The sequence below is a fragment of the Rhodnius prolixus genome, unplaced genomic scaffold (assembly GCF_049639745.1).
Source record: "Rhodnius prolixus isolate KJV_2025 unplaced genomic scaffold, Rpr scaffold_12, whole genome shotgun sequence".
Taxonomy (NCBI): domain Eukaryota; kingdom Metazoa; phylum Arthropoda; class Insecta; order Hemiptera; family Reduviidae; genus Rhodnius; species Rhodnius prolixus.
The window spans coordinates 6,417,279-6,429,672 of record NW_027411635.1 but is presented as its reverse complement, the minus strand read 5'-3'; the positions used below and the strand labels follow the sequence as shown (position 1 = coordinate 6,429,672).

The 12,394-nt window shown below is 35.2% G+C and overlaps 1 protein-coding gene across 1 annotated transcript; it reads right to left on the bottom strand.

The window, feature by feature from the left end:
* Positions 1–796: 796 nt before the first annotated feature.
* On the bottom strand, positions 797–9,248 carry slim (scruin like at the midline). Its single transcript, XM_074143130.1, has 5 exons — positions 8,832–9,248; positions 7,916–8,126; positions 3,501–3,773; positions 1,503–1,784; positions 797–1,057 (listed from the first exon to the last, which is right to left on the bottom strand). Exons 1-5 carry the CDS (start codon positions 9,101–9,103, stop codon positions 866–868), a joined length of 1,230 nt encoding a protein of 409 aa, XP_073999231.1. The 5' UTR covers positions 9,104–9,248; the 3' UTR covers positions 797–865.
* Between the last annotated feature and the right edge of the window lie 3,146 nt (positions 9,249–12,394).

Here is a 12,394-nt window from a genome sequence, read left to right as displayed (position 1 = left end):
CCTACCCGCTCTTATCAACTAGATTAAGACTAATTTTAGGTTGAAATAAAGATATATCGTTCCTATTTATATTATTACAAAAGATGTGCTGTACCTTTCTCTCATCAGAAGTCGTCATCGCTGAATTCTTTGCCCCTTACCTCTCACCACACCCTTTTTGACCTCAACACAAGCCAGGTTCTAAAAACAATTATTATGCAACTAAAGGGTGTATTGGTTGAGCGGAATCAAACCTATCTCCAAGTACAAAAAAAATATGGCTTTTGTAAAATGTAAATTGGCAACTTCAGTAAATTTTAAATAACAAATTTCAGCAGTTCCTCAATTTCATTAAATTGCTGACCACCCTGAAAGCTACACACCACAACATATAGATAATAATTTTATCAAAATAAAATATGTTTGATTTCAAATTTTAATCGCCTACAAGGCATGCCAAACAATATCAGTTCTAATTTATTTTTCAAAATATGGCAGCGTAGAGATTATTCCTATGCAGCGTTTCAAAGCTAGCTTCATCCTGCGAATAAGGTACACACTTAAAAGTTAAAAAAAAAAATGCGACAGCAAATGTACATAAATAATTATTTCGGATTATAGTCCTAGCTTTCTTTAAGGTTTTTGAATGATAAGGGACAAACGTGAATTTTTTCTGGAAACACAAAAGGACCCTCAGTCAATTACTCCCCAGCCCCAATTTAATTCTTGTTACGTAGTTAGCAACTTAACGCCACCTAAGTTCCTCTTGTCCTGTCAAGATAACTAATGGACTGTTTATAACAGGATAACAAAAAGATATATTTAACTAATAAATTTATTTAAAAAATATAATAAAATATCACTTTTATATGTATGTATACATAAATTAATCAAGCCTTTTCATAAACTTTGGTGGTAACAATCGCCTTAAAGTATCCTTTGATAGGCGATCTGTAAATTTGTAATACATAATAGCATCCCAACACATCTCCTGCAAGCTAGGTATTTTCAGCCAGGCACTCATAAGTGCGTTAGTTCGGCAAGCATATGTGATACCACCAAATATATATAATTTGCCCTGAAAAATAAATTAAAATAAATTAATACTATAAAAAATTGTTATACTAACGGAGAATGAAGTCGCCCTCCACTTTCTCCCTACTCTCTCTCACCCTCTCTCTGTAAACCAAATATTCGTAAAAGTTTCAATAAATTCTCTGCATTATTTAGAGATTATTTTATAATGCAAAACATGACATTTTAAACCGGCTGAAGCTGAAAATTATTTAGTATAAACTCTGAAAAGGAAATTAAATACAAAATTGTACCTTAAAATTTATATTAAAAACCATGTAAATCACGATTTTGATAAAAATTTCGACATGATATTTTAAAAGAACATCGATGGTGATATGTAAATTTATAATAAAAATTGTAACATTTCCAAGAAACAGTAAAATCAGTGGGGAGGAGTGATATGACAAGAGCTTTTTTGATTTTTTTTATTAATTTCTGTGATTAACCTGAGGTGATAACGTCGATGCATGAAAATAAAGAGGAGTTTCTAATTCTAAGGAGTCAATTCTCGTCCACTGTAGTGATTCCATATCAAGTTTCCAGGAATCGCAAAGTAATACTACGCCGGACTCTCCTCCAGTGATAAATACTTCATGGCCTCCTGGGGACTGAACAAGAGAGTGGAATCTTCGATGTACAGGATATCCGTCGTTTTCTTGTACTTTTGGGTCTCCAATCGTAACTACTACTGACCACTCGTGTCGCTCCAGATCAAATACTGGAATCTCCTGCAAAAGATGATTAACCAAGCTTAACAAATTCTGACAGACAATTATTCAAATTAAAACTCGGTTATGTGAAACAGCTACACGACATTCCTAAACTGCAATTGTTACAATTCTCATCTCGTCATTTCTAAAAAACTGAACGTATTAATGAATTCTTTACCGAATTGTAGAGAAAAGTTAGCTCTATAACTGGTATAAATTTCAATGTTCTATTGATAATAAAACATTATTTCAAATTAGTTAATGAGATATAGAAGGTTGAATTTTGGTGGTCTTCAAATTCGTACAAATTTCAAACCTTTGTTTCTCTCTTCGTATTGTTCAGATTTCATGAATTTTTTGCTGAATTGTAGAGGAATGTAAGCTCTATTACTGGTATAAATTTAATTGTTTAAATGATAATCGGTAATTTAAAATGGTTGCATTTTAAATAAAAGATATGGCTGTTGTCGGTCTCGACGCTGATCACAGTTAAAGAGAGTTTCCTCACGTATGGCAGGCCCTCTCTAAAATATTAAACCTAAATACTGTGTAAATTTGAGCCCATTTTTGAAATATTTTGGCAGGAAGTTAGGGCTTCCCCACGTGACATTAAAATGCTATCCTGCTTTTACACCTCCTATGTGAAGTACTGTGATCGTTCAAATTATTGACGCATTAACTGATTTATGAATTGTCATTCGATTCGAAATTCTATGTGGATATAGCTTTTGTAGATCTTGTTATCTGTAATATTAGAAAGTGATTTTGCCCCACATATGTAAGGCTCCTTTTAACTATTATCAATAATCTTCGCCCGATATTGATTGAATTTGGCGAAAGAAAGCAGAAAGGCAGCCTTTGACAATTGTCCTATCTGCTCGCCCTCACTGGTCACTAGATCGTAGGTCACTAGGCTTGGTCGATCGTAGAAGAAACAATTGAGTCTGACTATTTAGGGATATAAATAACCATTAATCCGACTGTAATAATAACGTCCACCTTATTAATAACTATAGCAGTCCAGCTTCTAATACAAGTTGGAATGTGAAGATGGCTGACTGAGACAGGTACGCATTATTAACTAGAAGTCCTTTGCAGAATTAAACATTGACGAGGATAATTTATCCAACTACAACAAATTCATAAAATTTACATTCATCAGTCCACCTGAAAGTAAACTCAAAAAAGAAAATAAATAATTAAATAAAATAAAAAACTGTACTTAGGAAGTAAATCCAGTTACCCGCCCAAACCTTGGTCAAATTAGGAGTGTGAATTAAAAAAAGAAAATCTTATAACATCCTTTAAAAATTGTAAAATATTGCCGACATGGTCTAATTATATAGAATGGAAAAAAGAAAGCGCTCAGTGTCGCAGTCCAGTGATAAACAAAAACGGAATAACTCCTTAATTAATCATAAATACTAAATACACTCAATTCATGAATAAAGTTTGTAAATTAAGAATTAAAAGCCAAACTTAATAAATAACCTAAAAAAAAAAATATAACGAAAATTACAACAATTAAAATGTACATATATGTATATTATTATTATTTTTATATGTAACTGAGAACAAGTGAAACAATTAATAACACTCAAAATGTATTGTTCTAATATTCAACATTTTATATTTTTGGTTTGCTAAATGCCACAGGCAAAACCAAAATCGATGCGCTAAAAAAAAACACCAACATATAATTTTGATTCTATTAGAAGCTATAAAATGAATTACCTGGAATCCATAGGAAAAGTGAGCAGTTCCTCCACCAAAAACAAATACTTTTGATCTATGCAATTGTAATCCTAATTCATGTCTGTAACGCCCCGGTGGATCCGGCGGTATTCCTCTATTCAGGTGATGTACTTCCCACTTTCCAGAAGATAAATGTAACCTGTGTACATCACATGAGTAATCATAGCCTGTAGTTCCTCCAATCACATAGAAGAATTTTTGATGTACAAAAGCCGCTTGACCATACTGTGCTTCAGGGGCATCTCCAGAAACCTAATTTGCATAATTCAATTGAAATAATAATAAAAAAAGGTAAACAGGTAACAACGCAGTGGAAATTAATAAATATTTCGACGAAAAAAAAGTGGGTGGAATATTTCAAATAATATTATTTTAAAATGGTAAATATAACAGAAGAAACTCCGTTAAAATAAACAGTAATGAGAGAATATTACAAAGGAAACAAGAATAATTCGATTGGTTTCTTCTCATAGAGAGGAATAAACTATTCAAACTACAAAATAATTAGGAGAAAATTCTAAAATAATAAAAAAAGAACATATAGTTAAGTAGTAATCTAGAGATGAAAGTAAAGACCCTTTAGTTTATTTTTGTTTACATACATTAATTAACAATTATAATTATTTAATTAGGATATTTTACTTCTTTTTGCGCATTAAAAAAAATTTAACTTTGTTGATTGAAGGATTCCACCTAAACCATCTTTGTTTTAAAAGCTCTTTTTTTTTTTTTTGAAATTGCCAGTGGCGCAAGGCAAGGATATTTTTAGTCCTGCTCTAGTTTTTTTTTTTTTGCACTCGAATCCTCCCCCGAATTTTAGAAAGCGGTTTATTAATCCGTAACACTAAGTTCAAAATTCTCTTGTACTCTAGAATGCGGTGCATTTGTCAGATAACCTTCAGGGTTACTCAGTCGAACTTAACTGTGAATCTGGAAAAGTTCCGAGGTTATGATGCTTAGAAGGGATGGTTCTACAGAGGTAAACCGATTATTGTTGTAACCGAGGTATAAATTGTATCAAGCTAACTTGTCGCCCCTCTTTAGCAGGTTATCTACAAGAAAAAGATAATCTATTGCTAAATAGGGGATTAACTGAATCTGATACAGCCTTATTTCTCAGTATATAATTCCGTTTTCAGCCAAATATAAACTATTCTGCTCTATCTCCTGCTCTAACTTGTGTTACGCTGTTAGGTATTTGAACAGCATTATGAAGCTGTTGAAAAGATTCAGCGCTCTTTAATCAAAAAGCTTTTTGAACTCTCTGATGCTACTACTAACTTTAAAAGAAATGTATTGATTCAATTTTCTTTTTTACTCTAAAACTATAATATATTTTCAGCTCTGCAAATGACCCACTTCGTGGAGTTTTGTGGAGCCTAGTCACAATACAATTTTTTTCAGACAATAATAATTCATTTACGCTATAGGAACTCTGATAAATTTTTAAATTACAAGGTGAGTTTTTACACCTAAATTTTACTGGATGGTAAAACAGAGAAATACGACTGTGCTTAAAGATAAAAGGAAGACAGCTTTAACAATTTGGCCGAATGTACATTTAGTCTGAAATATGTCTTCTAAGCTTAGTATAGTAATTACAAACACAATTTATGAAATTTTACTTAACAACTTTCTCCCGAAAATTTGATTAAGCTTACTTCTGAAAGAGGATTCCTTTTAAAGTGATAAGTATTAAAGTAATATTAACTCAAACGTTCAGAGTTTGGAGAATATGAATGAGTTAGAACCTTTAGAATAGTAGTAAGAGCAAGTCGTGTGGGTGTTTCTGCCAGATTTTTTCTTCATTCAAACTGAACGGTAGGACAAATTAACAATAATAATAATTATAATAATGTTCACAAATACGAAATTGTACTATCTTTACCCTTTGTAGTGAATTTCTACACATAACTCAATGAAAAGCAAATAATTTATAAGCAAATATAGAAAACAAGGCTATGTCTTATCTAAATTTTAGTCATTTTACGTTTTTGCTGGATAACAAACAGATTGAGGCAGATCAAAATGTGTCGCTGATGAAGCTTTACGAGTAATCAAATGAAAGAATAATGACACTGGACAAAAAATGGATACAGATAAGTGCTGAAATAAGCATTCAATGGTCGGATTACAGTCAATAGACATTTCCAGATGGTGCAAGAGGATATTTTAAAAATACCAAGACACACTGATAACGAGTGGTTTTACACTGAGATCAAACAGCAGATCTACTGGGTTCCTCCTACTATGTTATAAAAAGTGAAACCACTCTTTAAAGTGGAATAGCAACACATCCAGGTACTCTAGGAAGAGAAGAGGTTCAGGCAGTTGGGAAAAACCATTTCCAACTCGCAAAAATCTCCACTAGCCCCCTTTTTTGCTGAGGCAAGTCTGAGGAAAGCCCCCCTAAATTAAAGGCTGAGTATTCTAAATAGAGTATATTTCCCTCCAACACCAACCCAGAGCTCCCCAGGGAAGCTCCCGGGTGGGTATAACTAGGAATCGGCAGTTAGAGGTACCAACTTACTAGAGCAGTTGACGCTACCAACCTAACGCTTTCCAAATTAGAAGAACCAGAATCTCAAGAGAAGTTCTAAACAGATAGAGAAGCAACTAGTAAATCCTTCCCACGGCATCCTCTTCAAACACACCAAATTAAGAAGTTGGGAGGCTTCTTGGAAAGTTATACATCCCCCAAACCACTCTAGATTTCAAGGGAGATTCTAGAAATCAGATTGAGACGACCCCCCCCCCCCCTGATGCCAGCCAGCTCTCCCTCAAGGTCTTCAACGGAGAACATATTCCGTTGGAACACCTAGTATCAACCCAAGCTTTCTAGAGAGTCCCAAGAAGTGAGAAGAGCCGACACATTGAGTTAACCAACCACTTCTTGGTGAGTAAACTCTCTTACCTAAAGTGAAGGTACATCCTACTCCACCATCATGGTAACTACGCTGGCTTTCTGAGGAAGTCAAATACCGTCCAAAACCCGGGTTAGTTAGGAATGGTTACATACATACTTCAAGTGAGAATTAAACGGCGGCACAAGGTGAACGGTGCAGGCCCCGTTTTTAACGCAGCACTCCTTTCTCATCCATTTTTCGCTCAGAGCACATGCCACCTTGGACTACGAGATGTGGCTATTAAATAACGAGAATATTGCTATAAAACATTTTTTTTTAAATTTATACATATTTAGTTATTATCACCTTCAATATAAACCCCTCCCCTATCCCTACAACGCTCCATGCGAATTTACCATTGTTCGAAACCGTGTTGGAAGTCTTTATCTGTGAGCTCCTGCATGATGCGTGCCGCTTTTACTTTCGCAGCTTCAACGGACTGAAATCGTGTCCCTTTTATTGCAGATTTGACTTTGGGGAACAGATAAAAGTCACATGGAGCCAGGTCAGGCGAATAAGGCGGATGGCCTAAAACTGGGATGGTGTACATGGCTAGAAACGTCTTGACAGACAATGCAGTGTGAGCCGGCGTGTTGGCTTGATGGAGAACCCTTGACTTGTTCTTCCACAAATCGGGGCGTTCTTTTCCTTACTCTTTCACGGAGTTGACCAAGCACCTCACGGTAGTAATGTTGATTAATTATAATCGATATATTCATCCGTTTTGGACGTGGAAGGGCGACCCAGGCGGTCATCATCTACAACGTCTTCTCGGCCATTTTGGAAACGCTTGAACCACTCAAAAACTTGCGCACGTGATTAACATTCATCACCATAAACTTCTTTTAATAAAAGATAAGTTTCAGTAGCGGTTTTACCCAGTTTCATGTGAAATTTTACGACAATTCGTTGCTCTACTACATGTGTAGTATCATGTTTTCGGCTAACTAACACCTCTTACACAAACGACGGTTCCGGTCAGACAGATTTCTCTACAAACACGTGAGACGCTGCAATCGAAAGAGACGGCTTTACGCTGCACAGCTCTCGGTCATTAGGATTTGGCGCATACATAGTTCTTCTATAGCAGCATCAGTCTATAATAGCCACACCTCGAAGGTTAAGCTGGACTTTGCTTATGGGTATCCCAATAATAAATGCATAAATCTGCACGTTCTTATTATGTCAAGGTTATGTGGTTCTCGGTATTGTGGATTGTTGGACTGCAATACACCGCAGGTTAATCCACTTCGCCATCAGGTTAAGACACTTCATCTTAAGGAGAAAATGTAATAACTTCACTCAAGTTGAAAGTCCTCTGCTAGAGATTTTTTTTTATTCCGATTCCTATGAATAATTTCAGAAAGGCCGAAAAGATTTAAAATAGCCATTACCGCAATAAACCACATGTTTAAAGAAAAAAACATTGAGTAATTCGCGGGAAGTTTACCAACAACAGTTTTTTTGTTCAAATCAGGAATTACTAACCTCAACAGTTTTAAAAGTGGGAACTTCTGCGTTTAAGTCACAAACAAACAACGTGTTACTGCAATGTCCACCGAACGGCACGCCAGTACCACCATATACAAGAAGAACGTTTCCTTGCAAGATCACTGCGTTGGACGCCAAAACAAACGGAATGTTTGCAGCTGGCACCTTCACCCATTCATTTCTAGAGATGTTATACTTCCATAGTTCCCTAAAATATACACTGTAGTATTAAATAAAGCAAAGATATGCTGTATATAAGTCAAATCTTATATCTGCAATTAATTAAAAAGTGCTTCAACTGATAAACTTATATTCTAATAAAAACGGAACAACTTTGGTAAATTGAAATATCAGAATATTTTCTCCCAGGTAAAGTACCACCATTTCAACAAACCTTAAATTTCACATTATTTTGACTATGAGAATTAGAAAGAGTAATAATATACAAATTCTATTGAAGGTATGTTTATAAGGAAGCTGTGTCGTCACCCTTCCATCAATAGTATCATATTTTATCATAGAGAAGTCAACTATCTCTTTAGTACAAATTTTACGATTCAAGAATTTAACTGCGTAAACTGCAATAAGAGAAAATTATGTGAGCGTTCACACCAGATTTTTACTGTAATAACGCAGTAACTTGATTTTCTGCACTCGGTCGTTTTCTGAAAAGTAAAAGGAGTACCTAATAAAAATTTAATTATTAATATGTATAATTCATTTATTAATATAATAAACTGGCATAGTTGGAAATAGTGCAAATTACGTTTGAAGATTCTGAGAAAAGGAAAAAAAAACGCAGACTTTTGTTACTCCCAAGTATTTAGAGAGGCAAATGAAAAAGAAACATAGCTGTGATAAAGATCAACAATGTATCAGAAAAATGACTTTTAAAAATGAGAATAACACTCACCTAAACAAAGGCTTACTCTCCATCCAAACTTCATCATCGAGCCCCAAATCGCTGCCTACAGAATCTGGATTGTAGCCGCCGTAACTAAAAATCTCATTGCAGTTACTAACTATTTTATGGCCGCTCCTTGCCCTTGGCCAAATACCTTCGCCACAACTCACATGCCTAAATACTAACGGCCGAAATTTATATTCGGCACTATTATCCTCATCATTTGCATTTTCATCATTATCTCTTGCTGAACCGAAAGATCTGCTGTAGAATAAACCCATAAGACTCACAATACCTAATACTGACCAAAAAATAAAACAGGCTCAAGAAATTCAATTTCGAACTAAATAAATAACCAATTTTATGGCACCTAACTTCTTATACGTATAATAAAACTGCAACTTGTAACCTAAGAGAACCTTTCAAATTGTCAAAAGATTGAATGTAATAATCGTAGATAATCGATTGTTTTAAGCCACCCCGTAATTGCAGATTTCATTAATGTTGCTGTATTACAACCACTAAGTAAGCTAGATATAATATGCGTTTCATGAAACTGCAAGAAAGGACTTTTCAAATTGTCAAAAAAATGCAACTAATAGAATGTATTAAAACTGTCCGGAAGGACAGTTGTATAAGGGTTGATCGTCAAAAACTGCACGAAAAAGCGTAACGTTGAAAAACACTCAACTTTGACAATTTTTTTCTATTTTTCTATAAAAGATAAAATTCCCAAATTTTCTTTAAAATATAGGGCAAACCCTCCTTTATAACTGTAATTTTGTTGCAATAACCCAGATCTAATAGGTTTCGAGAAAAAAGTTGCCGAAAATGAGCAAAAACCGCTTTTTCAAAAAATGTTCTTGTTCTTGTTCTTGTTACCTTTTTTGTAAACAACGTAGCGCCTAAACGCGCGAACCGATTTTCATGAATGAGGTGTCATTCGATTCGGAATTTTATGTAGATGTGCCTTTTGGGGGTTTCGGCGCTGTACATCGAATGGCAGAGGAGTTAGCCCCCTTTATGTAAGGCCCCCTCCAAAATTATTATTACTAATTACTCTGTAAATCATGGCCCGATTCTGATAAAATTTGGTAGGATGATAGGGTTAGGGCTCCCCTACGTAACAATAAAGCGGCGATCAGCTCTTACACTTGTTAAGGGAAAGTACAGCAATCGTTTCAAATTATCGTTACGTGAACCGATTTTCATGAATGAATTGTTGTTCGATTCAAAATCTTTGCCTTTTAGGGAGAAGTACTGTAATCGCAGTTTATTTTTCTTACTCCTCTTAAAAGGTAGTACTGAAATCGCAGTTTAATTTTGCTATTTACGTACAAATACCTTCCTATGTTATTCAAAACGCTTTTTCAAAAATATTGTTATTGGGGATGGTTTGGGGGACCGCAACTATAATCATTCTTTAAAAAGATCTCTCTCGCGGTTGTTACGGTTCCGACTTAACACCTTATCAGGTTATAATGATAGAATTGCTCATTCTAAATTTTAAAAAAATCTGTAAAGCAGATATGTAACTTTGCAAAATAGACAAAAAGAAAATCTATCCAAAAGGTACAAAAATCTCTTTAACAAAAACTTACAGTTTAAAATGTTAAGTATAAGGGTTGATTAAACGCCAAAAGGTACACAAATCAGCAAGTACCCAACATTTCATTAATACTTCATTAATATTTAAGTAATTTTGCTGCTTTAATTTTCATTAATATTTTTTAGAATTTATTAGATGTCACAGACCCTTATGCTGGCCACTTCATTTATAATATTTTTTTGTTATATTTATGATAAATCACATATATGTACATGCATGTTAAAGTAGAAAAAGACAAAGTTAGAGTAGGCTACTGTCTTGAATTCCTCTTACCGAAATATTCGTGAGCACAAATAACACACAGTTCTAACAAGTAGATTATTCAACAACAATTATTGATTTCTCAATTGTAATTTAATTTAGTCCCCCTAATTTTACTTATAGTAAAATACTGGAATAATTAGCTGCCCTAAAAATATGCATATCTTATTTATTTTATATTACATATATACAACATTGTGGGATAAATACCTAGATTGAGAATGTAACTGAAGAAAACTATATTATTTGCGATAAAGCCAGATAATTATTACCTATTATTATAAACGTTTGACTACTACATAAAATAACAATTACTTTAATCGATGTATGATGTATATCCAGGATGCACAATTCCAGTCAGTTTTTGACTTTGAGGCGGAGGTGAGTCAGTGCGCTGAGAGGTTGGACATGAGTCAGGAGCACCACACGAGCGTCAAAAAATTGAGGCAGACATTGCGGGAGAATGCGTTCGAGGAATGGACTCGGTGCAAGTGGCAGGGTAACGGGGCTCAACACTTTAGGGATGCGCCTAAACTGAATAAATTCCTCTTCGATAAACGAATATTGACAGGTTCGGAGTGGATAAACGCCATAAAATTGAATTCTAACTACGCACCACTTCGTGGTGTTCCTGGTGCCGGTGGACAAATGGTGGGAGAAGTTGGGACCCTCTGCCGCAAGTGTGGCAGGGAGACGGAAACTCCAGCTCATGTGCTGGGAAAATGCCCTTTTAACTCCCTCCTTATCACTCGGCGCCACCATAAGGTCAAGCACGAGCTAATTCGGCTCCTGAGGGAAAAAGGATATACATGCTTTGAGGAAGTTTATTGCATCGACTCAGCGGGATCGACGAGGTATGCTGATATAGTCGCCCTTCATGACCGCGACAGATCGGCCCTAGTCCTCGACCCGACCGTGAGATTCGAGAGCAATGACCCGGACCAGGCGGAGAAGGTGGACTTTAAAAAAAAAGGTATATATGAGAGTTGTGTCCCCTTCTTGAAAGAGAGGTTCCATGACTTCGGTGACCGAGAGTTTCGGGTTCGGGGTCTCTGGTTCGGTGCCCGAGGTGTCATCCCTAAGCTGACTTTCAGCTTCCTTCAGGAGCTAGGGATTGATCTGAGGGAATTGGAGGCCTTGGCGGAGTCTATCATTGTGGACTCGATTGGCATTATCCACCACCACATCTACGGGGCATGAGTTTGATTGTTCTGCCCGCTTATTTGTTGGTATTGTATGATTATGATATGTTGTTATTCTGATTTGGATGTTTCTGTTGCTGGTTTGGTTTATTTTATTTTATTTTATTTTGTTGACATATTGTATTAGTGTTAGGAACGATTTTCGTTTTTTTTTTTTTTTGCCTGACGAATTGAAGATCTCTCAATGGTGTAGTATTGGTGTTGACTTCTTTCTTTTTTTTTCCACTTTATATATCTTGATTGACTGATTGGTACGCTGTGTGTCTAGCAACCCGATCTATTTGGGCAGCACCCTTTGTTTTGTTTTACAATCGATTCTCTCTCTCTAAATAGATATTACAGTCAATCTAAGTTAAATGGTGTGCTACTTGAACAAATATTTTGTAGATGAAAATGGCCAGCATAAGGGTATGTGACATCTAATAAATTCTTAAAAAATATTAATGAAAATTAATGCGGTAAAATTACTTAAATAATATCAATGAAGAATTAATGAAATG

Excerpts from the sequence above, each read along its gene's own strand:
- slim (XM_074143130.1), bottom strand. The coding sequence starts at position 9,103 with ATGGGTTTATTCTACAGCAGATCTTTCGGTTCAGCAAGAGATAATGAT. Across the intron at positions 3,774-7,915 it reads CCACTTTTAAAACTGTTGAG|GTTTCTGGAGATGCCCCTGA; the intron begins GTTAGTAATTCC and ends TATGCAAATTAG. Across the intron at positions 1,058-1,502 it reads CATCGACGTTATCACCTCAG|GGCAAATTATATATATTTGG; the intron begins GTTAATCACAGA and ends TTTATTTTTCAG.